Genomic DNA, 13,535 nt, shown 5'->3' with positions numbered 1-13,535 from the left:
GGGGGGTCACGGTGCTGAGCCCCCCCATCCCTGCTCCTTCTTGCAGGACTGTGCCCCCGGCTACACACGTACCGGGGGGGGGCTGTACCTGGGGCACTGCGAGCTCTGCGAGTGCAACGGCCACTCGGAGACCTGCCACCCCGAGAGTGGCCTCTGCTCTGTAAGTCCCCCTGGGGGGGTCATGGCGCCCTGCGGCTTTTTGGGGTGCTGGGGCCATCTCCCAGTGCCATGCACCCCCATTCTTCTGTCCCCCCCCCCTTCCAGGGCTGCTTGCACAACACGGCAGGGGACTTCTGTGACCAGTGTGCGCCCGGCTTCTATGGGGACGCCACTGCCGGCACCCCTGAGGACTGCCAGCCCTGCGCCTGCCCTCTCGTGCACCCCGAAAACCAGTGAGTGTTTGTAGGGGCTTAGAGGTAGGGAAGTGCAGGCAGGGGATGGTCCCTGATGCTTCCCTGTCCCCCCAGGTTCTCGCGGACCTGTGAGAGTTTGGGAGGCGGTGGGTACCGCTGCACCGCCTGCGCGCCGGGCTACGCCGGGCAGTACTGCGAGCGGTGAGTGCTGCAGGGGCACCCCGATGGTGCCAGCCCAGTACCCTCGCCCTGACACCCCCATCTCAATGTTGTTCCCATATCCTTGCCCCAACATCCCCACTGCAATATCGTCACCCCCAAGTCCTCAGTTTAATGTCCCCATCCCAGCATCCTCACCCCAGTGTTCCCACCCTGATATCCCCACCCCAACGTCCTCCCCCCGACCTGCCCCCAATAACACCCCCGGTATGTTCAGCTGATATCCCCATCCCCATATTCCCACTCCAATATAATCACCCCGATATCTTCACCGCAACATCCCCATCTCGATATCTCTACCCCTCTATATTGACTCTGATGTCATCACCCCCATATCCCCATCCCAACATTCTCACCTTGATATCCCCATCCTGATGTCTTCGCCATATCGCCCCTCCAGTTACCTCAACATCCCCTTCCCAATATCCTACCCACGTCTCCACCCCAGTATCCTCACCCCAACATCCCCGTCTCGATATCTCCACCCCTATATACCCACCCCAACGTCATCACCTCCATATCCCCATCCCCATATCTCCACCTCAGAGTCTCCACCCCAACATCTCCATCCTGTTATCTCCACTCCAACTTCCACACCCCGATATTCCCACCCAGTATCTCACCCCAACACCCCCCCACATCCTCACCCCGTGCTCCCCCCTGCAGGTGTGCTCCTGGCTACGTGGGGGACCCCAGCGTGCGGGGCCAGACGTGCGTGCCGCAGGGCTCGTCGCCCCCCCTCGCTGTCCGCGTGCACCCACCGCGCACGGCGGTGCCGCAGGGCAGCCCGGTGACGCTGCGCTGCCAGGCCAGTGGGGACCCCCCCTTCTACTACCACTGGTCACGGGAGGATGGGCGGCCCCTGCCCAGCAGCGCCCAGAGCCGGCAGCAAGGTAGGGGGCTGGGGATGGGGTTGGGGATAGGGATGGGGATGGGGACCGGGACACCAGGGTCTCACCCGCCCCACGCTGCCAGGTGAGGAGCTGCACTTCGCCAGCATCCAGCCCGCCGAGGCTGGCGTCTATGTCTGTTCCTGCCGCAACCTGCAGCACAGCAACGCCAGCCGGGCCGAGGTCATCGTCACCGGTAGGGCACGGTGGTGGCGGTGGGGGGATGGCAGGGGACGGGGCAGGGGACGGGGCTCAGCCCTCTCATCTCGGTGCAGAGACACCCACCAAGCCCATCACCGTCACCGTGGAGGAGAAGAGGGTGCAGCGGGTGAAACCCGGGGCTGATGTCACCTTCATCTGCACGGCCAAGAGCAAGGTGAGCTGGGGGGGCATGCGGGCACCCTTGGGTGCTCACTACATTGTTTGGGCACCTGTGCGTGCTTTCTGGGTCATGCAGGGCACATGGGTACTCTTGTGTGCCAACATTATCACACAGGCCCCATAGCCACCCACGTGGCACACACAGACACCCCTGGGTGCCTACCTGGTCCTGCAGGGTGCAGGGTCATCCCTGGGTGCTCACGAGGCCACAAAGGTCATTCAGAAGCCCCTCTGCACCCATGGAGCAGCGCGTGGCACCCAGACACCCCTGGGTGCCCACCTGGGCATTGGGACACCTTTAGGTGCCCACCCATCTCCATGCAGGTGCCCACCCGAACCCACAGGACCCATGGACACCCCTGCGTGCCCATCAGGCCCTTCCTCACCTCCCTCTTCCCCCCTCACCCCCCAGTCACCTGCCTACACCCTAGTGTGGACGCGCCAGAACCATGGGACGCTGCCGTCGCGCGCCATGGACTTCAACGGCATCCTGACCATCCGCAACGTGCAGCCCGAGGACGCCGGCGTCTACGTCTGCACCGGCTCCAACATGCTGGACATGGACGAGGGCACGGCCACGCTCTACGTCCAGGGTGTGTTCCCAAGCCCGAGGGGCACCGGGTGCTCTGCACCCCCAAACTGGCAGGGGTTGAGCCGCGGGGACCCCGAGCGTTGTTTCTGTGTTGGCGCGGGTGAAAGCTTCTTCTGGAAAACCTGGTTCCATTGAGGAGCCCGGACACCGGGGTTATGGGCTCGCGTGCCCCAACTTTAAACTTGACCCCCCCCCTTTTGCAGCCCCTTCGAAGACCCAGATGTTTTATGGACCCGTTGAGTTCATGGAGGGGCACAGACCCGGTGAGTCACAAGGGGGACATCTTGTGGGGGGGCCACACACACCCCCTGCCCGCTGCATGCCAGGGCTCCACCGCGCACCCCGCGCCACACCACCCCCCTGCTTTGTGCCACCCCTTGGGGACAGCACCAGGGGTGGCGCTGGCACACTCTGAACCCCCCACGTGTCACCGCAGCTGCCACCGCCACCGCTCCCACCGCCACCGTGGAGCCGGCGCAGCTGAGTGTGGCACCGGGGCAGCCGGCCGAGTTCCACTGCGTGGCCACTGGCAGCCCCACGCCCACTGTTGAGTGGCTCGGTAGGTGCTCGCCACACGCGGGGACCCAGGGACCAGGATGGGGGACGTGGCAGGGGTGACGTGGCGTCCTGTCCCCGCAGGCGCGCTGCCACCACAGGCGGTCGCCCACGGCGGGACGCTGCGGTTCAGCGCCGTCGAGCCGTCTGACCAGGGGCACTACATGTGCCGCGCGCGCAGCAGCGCCGGCCAGCACACGGCGCGGGGTTACCTCCATGTGCAAGGTGAGTGTTGTCCCCCAGCGTCCCCAATTTCCTCATCCCGGTGCTGGCACTGACCCCGTGCTGCCTGCAGGCGCCGGTGAGCCCCAGGTGCAGGTGAGCCCGGAGCGGACGGAGGTGCAGGAGGGCTCCACGGTGCGGCTGTACTGCCGGGTGTCGGGGTCACCCACTGCCACCATCTCCTGGGAGAAGCAGGGGGGCTCCCTGCCACCACAGGTGAGGCGGGTGTGAGCACCCATGGGTGCTCCCCTGGGGTGGTTGCCACTCACCCCATTGCCCCATGGGGTGATTGGGTGCCGCTCACCCCCTCCCCACGCCGCAGTCCCGCTCTGAGCGCACGGACATCGCCACGCTGCTCATCCCCTCCATCACGGTGGCTGATGGTGGCATCTACCTCTGCGTGGGCACCAGCGCCGCTGGCACAGCCCGCGCCAGCATCGAGGTGGTGGTGGTGCCAGGTGAGGGTTAGGGGTGCCGCTCTGGGGACACCACTGGGGTTTGGGGATGGTTTTTGGGACACCCTGGGTGCCTGCCAGAGCTGCAGCCTGCCCCGCTCCCCGCAGGGGCCGCGCCACCTGTCCGCATCGAGTCCTCGTCCCCCTCTGTCACCGAGGGACAGACCCTGGACCTCGACTGCGTGGTGGCAGGATCTGGCCACGTCACTGTCACCTGGTACAAGCGCGGCGGCTCCCTGCCCGCCGGCCACCAGGTAGGGCACGGGCAGTGGGAATGTCACCCCAAATCTTGCCCTGTCCCCCTCTCTCTGACACTGATGTGTCCCCACCAGGTGTCGGGGTCCCGTCTTCGCGTCCCCCACATCACAGCAGCTGATTCGGGCGAGTACGTGTGCCGGGTGAACTCGGGAGCCACTGTCCGGGAGGCGTCTGTCATCGTCACCGTCGTGTCCAGCTCCGGGCTGTCCTATGGTGAGGCTGGGCTCGGCGCTGGGGGTGGCCCTGGGTGGTGTCCCATCTCCCTGCCATCGCTCCATCCTCCTTCCCAGGGCCACCAGGCTCGGGTGGCACAGCTCCCGTCAGGATCGAGGCGTCCTCCTCCACCGTGGCTGAGGGACAGACCCTGGACCTCAACTGTGTCATTGCCAGCCCTGTGCAGGCCACTGTCACCTGGTACAAGCGCGGCGGGTCCCTGCCGGCCAGGCACCAGGTAGGGGACACGGAGGGCTCTGTGCCCAGGGTGCAGACGGTTGGGGTTGACCCATGGCCCTGTGCAAGGCCCCATGGCTACGTGCAAGCCCAGATGGCCGCATGCAAATCCAAAATCCTGTGCAAGCTTGAGTGGTCCTGGGAAAGCACAAATGGCATTTGGGCAAGCCAAAATGGTCCCGTGCAAGCTCAAGTGTCCCTGTGCAAGGCCAGATGATGTCCAGGCAAGCTTCAGTGGCCACGTGCAAATTTGTGCTGGGCAAGCCCAAATGGTGCTTGTGCAAGCCCAGATGTCCCCATGCAAGCCAAGTGCCCCTGGGCAAGCCAGAGTGGCCCCGTGCAACCCCATCAGCCCCTTGCAGGCTTTAACGTCCCCATGTCCCCTCCCACAGGTGTCCGGCTCCCGGCTGCGGCTGCTGCAGGTGACAGCAGCCGACTCGGGCGAGTACGTGTGCCGGGTGAGCAGCGGGGCCACCACCAAGGAAGCCACCGTCATGGTGACGATCCAGCCCAGCACAGCCGGCTCCTACCGTGAGTGGGGACCGGGGGGTGGCACTACCCATGGGCTGTCCCCATGTGCTGTGGCACCGAGATGGCTCTAACGTGCTCTTGCCAGCGGGGCCCAGCTGTTGTCACAGTGTCACTCTCCTGTCTTGGTCCCCAGCCCCAGGTGGCACAATGCCACTGCACATCGAGTCCTCGGCCTCCACCGTGACTGAGGGACAGACCCTGGACCTCAACTGTGTCATCGCCAGCCCTGCGCAGGCCACTGTCACCTGGTATAAGCGCGGCGGGTCCCTGCCGGCCAGGCACCAGGTAGGGGACACGGAGGGCTCTGTGCCTGGGGTGCAGACGGTTGGGATTTACACATGGCCCCGTGTGTGCCCCTGTGTCCCCATGCAAGCTGATGTGTCCCCATGCAAGCCCAGTGCCCCCAGTGCAATGCCAAGCAGCCCTGTGCAAGCCCAGGTGTTCCCACGCAACCTCTGATGGCCCCATGCAAGCTCTGGTGGCCCCATGCAATGCCACAGGGCCCCATGCAAGCCTAAATAGCAACCAGGCAAGCTCAAGTGGACACATGCAAGCTTGAGTGGTCCTGGGCAAGCCCGTGCAAGCCGAAGCAGCACTGTGCAAGCCCCGGTGGCCCCATGCAACCCCATCAGCCCCATGCAGGCTCTAACATCCCCGTGTCCCCTCCCGCAGGTGTCTGGCTCCCGGCTGCGGCTGCTGCAGGTGACAGTGGCCGACTCGGGCGAATATGTATGCCGGGTGACCAGTGGGGCCACCACCAAGGAAGCCACCATCGTGGTGACAATCCAGCCCAGCGCAGCCGGCTCCTACCGTGAGTGTGGACCAGGCAGGGACGGGGACATTCTCCGCGGGCAGCTGATGCTCCCTGGAGCAGCCACCCATGGGTGTGCCCATCCCGGTCCCGCTGTCACCAGGGTCCGTGCCCAAGCCCAGCGCTGTGTTTGGGGACGGCCCTGTGTGCACATCTGCAGGGGTGTGGAGCTGCCATCCGGTGATGCAGCGGGTGCCTGGTGGGGAGGGAAGGGGCTGAACCCCCAGAGTGTCCCCAGCAGCTGGGAGCAAGGCGCAGCCCAAGTCCTGCACCTGGTGGCTTCCCAGGCTCCTGGTGTCCCATGGTGGGACACGTGGTGGTGGCGGATCTGTTCTCTGACTGTGCCATCTCCATCCCCAGCCCTGGGCGGAACAATGCCCCTGCGCATTGAGTCCTCGTCCTCCACCGTGGCTGAGGGACAGACCCTGGACCTCAACTGTGTCATTGCCAGCCCTGCGCAGGCCACTGTCACCTGGTACAAGCGCGGCGGGTCCCTGCCGGCCAGGCACCAGGTAGGGGACACGGAGGGCTCCGTGCCCAGGGTGCAGACGGTTGGGGTTGACCCATGGCCCTGTGCAAGGCCACACGGCTACGTGCAAGCTGATGTGGCTCCATGCAAGCCCAGATGTCCCCATGCAAGCCAAGTGCCCCTGGGCAAGCCAGAGTGGCCCCGGGCAAACCCCATCAGCCCCTTGCAGGCTCTAACGTCCCCGTGTCCCCTCCCACAGGTGTCCGGCTCCCGGCTGCGGCTGCTGCAGGTGACAGCGGCCGACTCGGGCGAGTACGTGTGCCGGGTGAGCAGCGGGGCCACCACCAAGGAAGCCACCATCGTGGTGACGATCCAGCCCAGCGCGGCTGGCTCCTACCGTGAGTGGGGACCGGGCAGGGACAGGGCCCCACAGGACCATGTCACTCCACATCCCCACGGGGTGACCCTGCCATCCTGGTCCCCAGCCTCTGGTGTCACCCCCCCGGTGCGCATCGAGTCCTCCTCCTCCTCTGTGGCTGAGGGACAGACCCTGGACCTCGACTGCATCGTGGCCAGCCAGGGCCAGGCCACCATCACCTGGTACAAGCGCGAGGGGTCCCTGCCCGCCAGGCACCAGGTAGGTGGGGACATGGAAGAAGCATTTTGGGACAGAAAGAAGGGTTTTTGGGGTGCTAAAGGGTGTGCATTCTCCATCCCACGTGTGTCCCCCACAGGTGTCGGGCACCCGCCTGCGCATCCCCCAGGTGTCTGCAGCCGACTCGGGCGAGTACGTGTGCCGGGTGACCACGGGTGGCGTCACTCACGAGACGTCCCTCATCGTCACCATCCAGACCGGCGCTGGCTCCTCTTACGGTACCGGGAATGGGTTCAGCGGGGGGGACACCGGGACACGATGTGGGGCGGCTACGCGCTGACCCTGCCACCCCGCAGCTGTGGGTGTCACCCCACCCGTGAGGATTGAGACCTCGTCTGCTGCTGTGACCGAGGGACAGACCCTGGACCTCAACTGCATGGTGGCCGGGCAGGGTCACCCCCACGTCACCTGGTACCGGCGGGGGGGGGCTCTGCCCCCCAACAGCCAGGTAGGGCTCAAGGAGCTGGTGTCGCTGTGCAGGGCTCAGCCCCGGACCCTGTCCAGTCCCCGCTCTCGGTGCTGATGTGTCCCCACGTGTCCCCTTGCAGGTGTCAGGCACCCGCCTGCGCCTCGTCCAGGTGTCAGTGGCTGATTCGGGCGAGTACGTGTGCCGGGTCACCCTCGGGAGCACCACGCAGGAGGCATCTGTCATCGTCACCATTCCCAGCAGCGCTGGCACCTACTACTGTGAGTAGGCTACCGGTCTACTACTGCGAGTGAGAGGGCAGTGCTTGGGGATGGGCACGTGCCACCGCGGTGACAAATGTCCCCGTTCCCTGTCCCCAGCCCCCGGTGCCTCCCAGCCTGTCCGCATCGAGTCCTCGTCCTCTGCCATCGCCGAGGGACAGACCCTGGACCTCAACTGCGTGGTGGCCGGGTCCGGCCCCACCACTGTCACCTGGTACAAGCGCGGTGGCTCCCTGCCCGCCGGCCACCAGGTAGAGTGCAGGCAGCAGGGGGGTCACCCCAAATCCTGCCCTGTCCCCCCAACCTCCGGTACCAACATGTGTCCCCCCCTGTGACCCCCACAGGTGTCGGGCACCCGCCTGCGCATCCCCCAGGTGTCCGCAGCCGACTCGGGCGAGTACGTGTGCCGGGTGACCACGGGTGGCGTCACGCAGGAGACATCCCTCGTTGTCACCATCGATGACGGTGCCGACCCCTCTCACCGTGAGTGCCACGCCGTGGCTGGGGACGCGGGGACCACACTGGTGCTGGGGGGTGCCTCACCCTTAACTCTGCCCGCGCAGCCACCGGTGTCACACCACCCATCCGCATCGAGTCCTCGGCGTCCTCCGTCACTGAGGGACAGACCCTGGACCTCGACTGCATCGTGGCCGGCCAAGGCCAGGCCACCATCACCTGGTACAAGCGCGGGGGGGCCCTGCCCGCCAAGCACCAGGTAGGGGGGGACGTGGTGGGACAGGGGCTGGTGGCCCTGCGTGCCCAGCTGATGCCACCCCCTGCCACTCCCCCCAGATGTCGGGGTCCCGCCTGCGCCTGTCGCAGCTCTCCGTGGCCGATTCAGGCGAGTACGTGTGCCGGGCAGACGTGGGCAGCACCTCCCGCGAGGCCACCGTCACTGTCACCGTCACCTCCCATGACAGCTCCAGCTACCGTGAGTGTGGCCGTGGGGCGAGGGAGGGCACCGGGGTGGGGAGGGACGTGGGTGACCTCAGTGGCTCCCCTGTCCCCTTGTCCCCACAGGCCTGCAGAGCCCCATCATCTCCATCGACCCGCACAGCATGGCTGTGGCCCCGGGTGAGGATGCCACCTTCAAGTGCCGCATCCATGATGGTGCCCGGCCCATCAATGTCACCTGGCGGATGGGGCCCGGCCAACACCTCCAAGGTACAGTGGTCCCTGGGGTGGCCCCAGCGTGGGGACACCACGGTGGCTCCGGTGCTGACACCTCCTCCTTGCCCAGACAATGTGAAGATCAGCACCAACGGCTCCGTCATCTCCATCACCGGCGCCCACGCAGGCAACCAGGGCGCCTACCACTGCGTGGCCTCCAACCGCTTCGGCGTCGCCAGCAGTGTTGTCAACCTCCTGGTGCAAGGTGCGAGGTGGCCGGGGTGTCCCCATCCCTGTCCCTGTGTCCTCCCCATGCTCCAGGTGCTCCTAGGTGGTGTCCATATCCTTATCTCTATTCTGTTGTCCCCGGGGTGGTTGTGGTGTCCCCACCCCCATGCTGATGTCCTCTATTTGCTGTAGGTGCCCCTGGGGTGGTGGTGTCCCCATCCCCGTGTCCTCTCTGTGGGCCAGGTCCCGCAGGGTGGTGGTGACCCCATCCCTGTCCCCTTGCCGATGTTCTCCAGATGCGCTTGGGGTGGTGTTGTCCCTGATGTCCTCATCAAGCTTCAGGTGCTCCTGGGGTGGTGATGTCCACGTCCCAGTGCAAATATCCTCTAGGTGCCTCTGGGGTGGCTGTATCCCGACCACCATCCCCATGCTGATGCCCTCTGTCCTCCAGGTTCCCCCGGAGTAGCAGCGTCCCTATGGCCATGCTGATGTCCTGCAGGTGTCCCCAGCATGGTGGTGTCCCCATGCCTATCCCTGCCCTGATGCCCTCCTTGTTCTCCAGGTGCCCCCACCGTGTCGGTGATGCCCCCAGGCCCCGTGACAGTGAAGGAGGGCAAATCCCTCAGCCTGGAGTGCCTGGGCCGGGGCGAGCCACGGCCACTGGTGCGCTGGAGCCGTCTGGGCTCACGGCAGAAGGTGGAGCACCAGACGCTGCTGCACATGGACAGCCAGGCTGTGCTGCAGGTGAATGGGGCACCCCGGGGTGCTGTGGGCACTGTGATGTGCTGGGTGCTCACCACCCATCATGTCCCCTCGCCAGCTCTCACCGGCCAAGCCGGAGCACGCTGGGACCTACATCTGCACGGCACAAAGCGCCCTGGGCTCGGCGCAAGCCCGTGTGGACGTCAGTGTGGAGACTGCACAGAGGCACCCCGGGGCCCCCGAGGTCACTGCGCCGCCCAGTGTCACCGTGGTGGCTGGGGACACCGCCACACTGCACTGCTCAGCCACAGGTATGGGGTGGGGACGGTGGCTTGGGGTAAGGGTGCATCTGCCCGGACCCCCCATGCCTCGGGTGACGGACGGTGACATGCCTGCAGGCGAGCCAGCGCCCCGGATCGAGTGGTCGAAGCTGCGGGCGCCGCTGCCCTGGCAGCACCGGGTGGTGAACGGCAGCCTGGTCATCCCCCGCGCCGCACAGCAGGACTCGGGCCAGTACATCTGCAACGCCAGCAGCCCCGCTGGCTCCGCTGAGGTCTTCGTCACCCTCGATGTGGAGAGTAAGGGGGCTGCGGGTCTCTCTCTGCCTCTGCCTGCTCCCCTGTCCTCCATCCAGATGCCTCCTGCTCTTGCTGGTCCCCGTCTCCCCTCGCTGCCCTCTCTCCATCCATCTGTCCCTTCCTCTGGCTCTGCTCATCACTTGTGTTCCTCTGTCCCACCTCTGCCTAAGTCCAGCTCCATCGCTGCTCATGCTCTCCCACCCATCCCTTCCTCGTGGATCTGTCCTCCTTCATCCATCCCAGCGCTCATCCTCCTCTCCATCTCCTCGCAGACTCCTTCATCCATCCCTTCCCAGATGTGCCCATTCACTTGTCCATCTCTGTGCACATCGACCTCTCCACCTCTGCTCGCTCCCCTCCCCACCCATCCCCTGTTCATGGATCCAGCTGTTGCACGCAGCCATCTCAGCTCACACTGCGTTCATCCCTTCCTGGTGCATCCATCCACCGCTCATCCATCCTGGCTCACATCCCTCCCTCCATCTCCTCACAGACTTCTCCACCTGTCCGTCTGTGGATCTGGTTCTTGCTCATCCATCCCAGCTCTCATCTCTGCACTCCTCTCTCTGTTGCTGCTCTCACTCCTCCATCCACCCCTTCTCCAGCTTCCTTCACCTGTCCGTCCTTGTGCACAACCCCAGCTCTCCATCTCAGCTCCCACTCCATCCATCCTTCCCTCTGGGTGCATCCAGCACATGTCCATCCCAGCACTCATTTTGTGCATGTCCATCTCCACCCACACCCCTCCTTCCATCCCTTCCTCGCCAATCCACCCATTCCTGTGCACGTCTGTCGCTATTTCTGCTCACGTTCCTGCATCCATCCCATCTCCTTGGTTATATCCCAGCACTGCTCCCTGTACGCGTCTGTCTCTGCTCACACGCATCCATGCAGCCCTTCCTCGTGGTCTCTGGTCCACCTCTCACCCACCCCAGCACACCTCCAGCCAAGCCCTCCCATGCCACCCTCCTTGCCCCATCACTACCTCACCGCGTGCTGCCAGGCTCTGACCTCTCCATCCATCCCCGCAGCGCCGCCGTACGCCACGAGCCTGCCGGAGGAGAGCACGGTGCACGCGGGCGATGCAGTGCAGCTGCAGTGCCTGGCCCACGGCACCCCGCCGCTGCTCTACACCTGGGACAAGCTCAACGGCAGCCTGTCACCCCGTGCCGTGCCCCGCGCCGGCCTCCTGCGCATCATCCCCGTGCTGCCCGCTGATGCCGGCACCTACCGCTGCCTCGTCACCAACCGCGTGGGCACCGCCGAGACCTTCGCCCGCATTGTTGTCCACGGTGAGCACCCTGGGGTGCCCTGTGCCACGCCAGAGATGCCCGTGCCACATGGTGACACCTCTATGTCCCACGCAGGTGACGGTGGCGCTGGTGGTGGCGGTCCCCTGGCCGTGCGGGTGACGCCGGCGAGCCTGGTGAAGGGGGTGGGCGGCATGGCCGAGTTCGCCTGCACCGTCTCAGGGGACCCGCGGGCGCGCCTGGAGTGGCTGAAGGACGGCGGGGAGCTGCCCCCCAGCCACAGCGTGCGGGACGGGGTGCTGCGGTAAGAGGGGCACGGGGCGGTGCCAGCCGCTTGCCTGCGCCCCACGGGTCCCACACCTGTGCCCCCCGGTGTCCCTGCAGGATCCCGGAGCTGGCACGGGGGGCGCAGGGGGTGTACGTGTGCCGGGCCAGCGCGCCGGGCGGGCAGGCAGAGGACAGGGCCACCCTCACCGTCCAGGGTAAGAGTGGCACCCGTGTGCCGGGGCGGTCAGCACAGGCACCCCCCGACCTGTCCCCGTGAGCACCGGCACCCTACTCCCCCCAACCCCTCAGCTCTGCCTGCAGGCATCTGCTGACCCCGCCCTCACGTACCCCAGTGCCCCCCACCTCCCCAAACCCACAGGCACCTGCTGACCCCGTTCCCCCATGCTCACAGGCTCCCTGTATCCCCCATCTCTCCCCATGCCCCTTGGTACCCCCTTGATTTCTCCCCACAGGCACCCCCCTACCCCAATCACACCCATACACCTGGCCGCCCTGGCACCCTCCAATCTCTCCCCGTGCAGCTCAGCACCTGGCTCCCCCATCTCTGCGTGCCCACAGGCACCCCACTACCCCCTATTTCTTCCCACACCCACGGTCACCCTGATGCCCACAGACTTCTTCCCGTTCCCCTTAGCACCCCCAGTGCCTCCAATCTCTCCCCGTGCCCTCATGCACCCCAGAGTCCCCCACATCCCCCTACACCCATGGGCACCTTGGGACCTCTCCTTGTTCCCCATATCCATGGGCACCCCAATGCCCCTTATATCTCCCCATGCTCACAGGCACACTGCTACCTCCCCATCTCCCCATATCCATGGGCACCCCAAAACTCCCCATCTCCCCAATCCACGGGCTCCCCACTTCACCCCATTTCTCTCTCCACCCGTGGTACCTCCCTGTGCCCAGGGGCACCCCAAAACCCCACTTCCCCTCCCTTAGCTCTGCCCAGGGCCCTGATCAACATCCGGACGGCAGTGCAGACAGTGCTGGCGGGCACGGCAGTGGAGCTGGAGTGCCTGGGGCTCGGTGACCCCCAGCCCCACGTCACCTGGAGCAAAGTGGGGGGCCGCATCCGGCCGGGGGTGCTGATTCGTGCCGGCACCCTGACCATCGAGCGGGTGGAGAGGGCGGACGCGGGGCAGTACCGCTGCACCGCCACCAACGCCGTGGGCACCGTCCAGTCCCACGTTATCCTCCACGTGCAGGGTGAGGGCAGACGGGGATGCGGAGCGGGGAGGGCGTCCCCCACCCTGGTTCAGGGGGGTGACAACTCCGTCTGTCTCCAGCTGCCCCCCACATCGCCGGGCAGCCAGAGGTGAAGGAGGTCTCAGCGGGCTCGGTGGCCGTTCTGCCCTGCTTGGCGTCCGGCTTCCCCGTGCCGGAGATCAGCTGGAGCAAGGTGAGCGGGGACGTGGGGACAGGGCGGTGACCTCCGTCAGTGCTGACCCCCATGGGTGCTGACCCCCCCCCCCCCGGTGTCCCCGCAGCTGGAGGGGGAGCTGCCTGCAGGCGCACGGGTGGAGGGCACGGCGCTCACACTGCCGGCCGTGCGCCCCGAGGACGCCGGCGTCTACGCCTGTGCCGCCACCAACCGCCGCGGCCAGGAGAAGGCTTTCTACGTGCTGAAAGTCCGAGGTGAGCGCAGACGGATGGACGGACAGGCTGGTGGGGAGGGTACGGGGGTGGCCGTGTCCTCAGCCCGGCTGACCCCCGGTGTCCCCGCAGAGCACCTGGTGCCCTACTTCACGCAGACACCCCGCTCCTTCCTGCCGCTGCCCACCATCAAGGACGCCTACAAGATGTTTGAGATCCAGATCACCTTCCGGCCCGACGCCGCCGATGGTGAGCGCT

At 66.1% G+C, this 13,535-nt stretch overlaps 1 protein-coding gene across 9 annotated transcripts in view; it reads left to right on the top strand.

The window, feature by feature from the left end:
• HSPG2 (heparan sulfate proteoglycan 2) overlaps positions 1-13,535 on the top strand; it is a 34,517-nt gene that overhangs the window by 14,024 nt on the left and 6,958 nt on the right. For 3 of the 9 annotated variants that reach the window (XM_072026769.1, XM_072026764.1, XM_072026762.1), the window contains 40 exons: positions 47-160; positions 265-392; positions 468-554; positions 1,239-1,465; positions 1,548-1,658; positions 1,738-1,838; positions 2,256-2,436; positions 2,639-2,698; positions 2,872-2,994; positions 3,075-3,215; positions 3,286-3,428; positions 3,535-3,670; positions 3,776-3,921; positions 4,000-4,138; positions 4,216-4,376; positions 4,768-4,906; positions 5,040-5,191; positions 5,579-5,717; positions 6,078-6,229; positions 6,446-6,584; positions 6,672-6,823; positions 6,921-7,059; positions 7,138-7,289; positions 7,390-7,528; positions 7,628-7,779; positions 7,873-8,011; positions 8,092-8,243; positions 8,321-8,459; positions 8,549-8,692; positions 8,769-8,903; positions 9,429-9,610; positions 9,687-9,879; positions 9,967-10,146; positions 11,178-11,438; positions 11,514-11,700; positions 11,781-11,878; positions 12,624-12,890; positions 12,971-13,083; positions 13,172-13,319; positions 13,410-13,526. In XM_072026769.1, coding sequence (XP_071882870.1) covers positions 47-160; positions 265-392; positions 468-554; positions 1,239-1,465; positions 1,548-1,658; positions 1,738-1,838; positions 2,256-2,436; positions 2,639-2,698; positions 2,872-2,994; positions 3,075-3,215; positions 3,286-3,428; positions 3,535-3,670; positions 3,776-3,921; positions 4,000-4,138; positions 4,216-4,376; positions 4,768-4,906; positions 5,040-5,191; positions 5,579-5,717; positions 6,078-6,229; positions 6,446-6,584; positions 6,672-6,823; positions 6,921-7,059; positions 7,138-7,289; positions 7,390-7,528; positions 7,628-7,779; positions 7,873-8,011; positions 8,092-8,243; positions 8,321-8,459; positions 8,549-8,692; positions 8,769-8,903; positions 9,429-9,610; positions 9,687-9,879; positions 9,967-10,146; positions 11,178-11,438; positions 11,514-11,700; positions 11,781-11,878; positions 12,624-12,890; positions 12,971-13,083; positions 13,172-13,319; positions 13,410-13,526 — 5,908 coding nt within the window. Of the gene's footprint in view, positions 1-46; positions 161-264; positions 393-467; positions 555-1,238; positions 1,466-1,547; positions 1,659-1,737; positions 1,839-2,255; positions 2,437-2,638; positions 2,699-2,871; positions 2,995-3,074; positions 3,216-3,285; positions 3,429-3,534; positions 3,671-3,775; positions 3,922-3,999; positions 4,139-4,215; positions 4,377-4,767; positions 4,907-5,039; positions 5,192-5,578; positions 5,718-6,077; positions 6,230-6,445; positions 6,585-6,671; positions 6,824-6,920; positions 7,060-7,137; positions 7,290-7,389; positions 7,529-7,627; positions 7,780-7,872; positions 8,012-8,091; positions 8,244-8,320; positions 8,460-8,548; positions 8,693-8,768; positions 8,904-9,428; positions 9,611-9,686; positions 9,880-9,966; positions 10,147-11,177; positions 11,701-11,780; positions 11,879-12,623; positions 12,891-12,970; positions 13,084-13,171; positions 13,320-13,409; positions 13,527-13,535 lie in introns of all 9 variants that reach the window. The other 6 variants (XM_072026763.1, XM_072026768.1, XM_072026761.1 and 3 more) reach the window with 4 other exon arrangements.

This window comes from Anas platyrhynchos, chromosome 22 (genome assembly GCF_047663525.1).
Source record: "Anas platyrhynchos isolate ZD024472 breed Pekin duck chromosome 22, IASCAAS_PekinDuck_T2T, whole genome shotgun sequence".
Classification (NCBI taxonomy): Eukaryota; Metazoa; Chordata; class Aves; order Anseriformes; family Anatidae; genus Anas; species Anas platyrhynchos.
The sequence above is the reverse complement of the archived record's forward strand: the minus strand, read 5'-3'. Positions and strand labels throughout refer to the sequence as shown.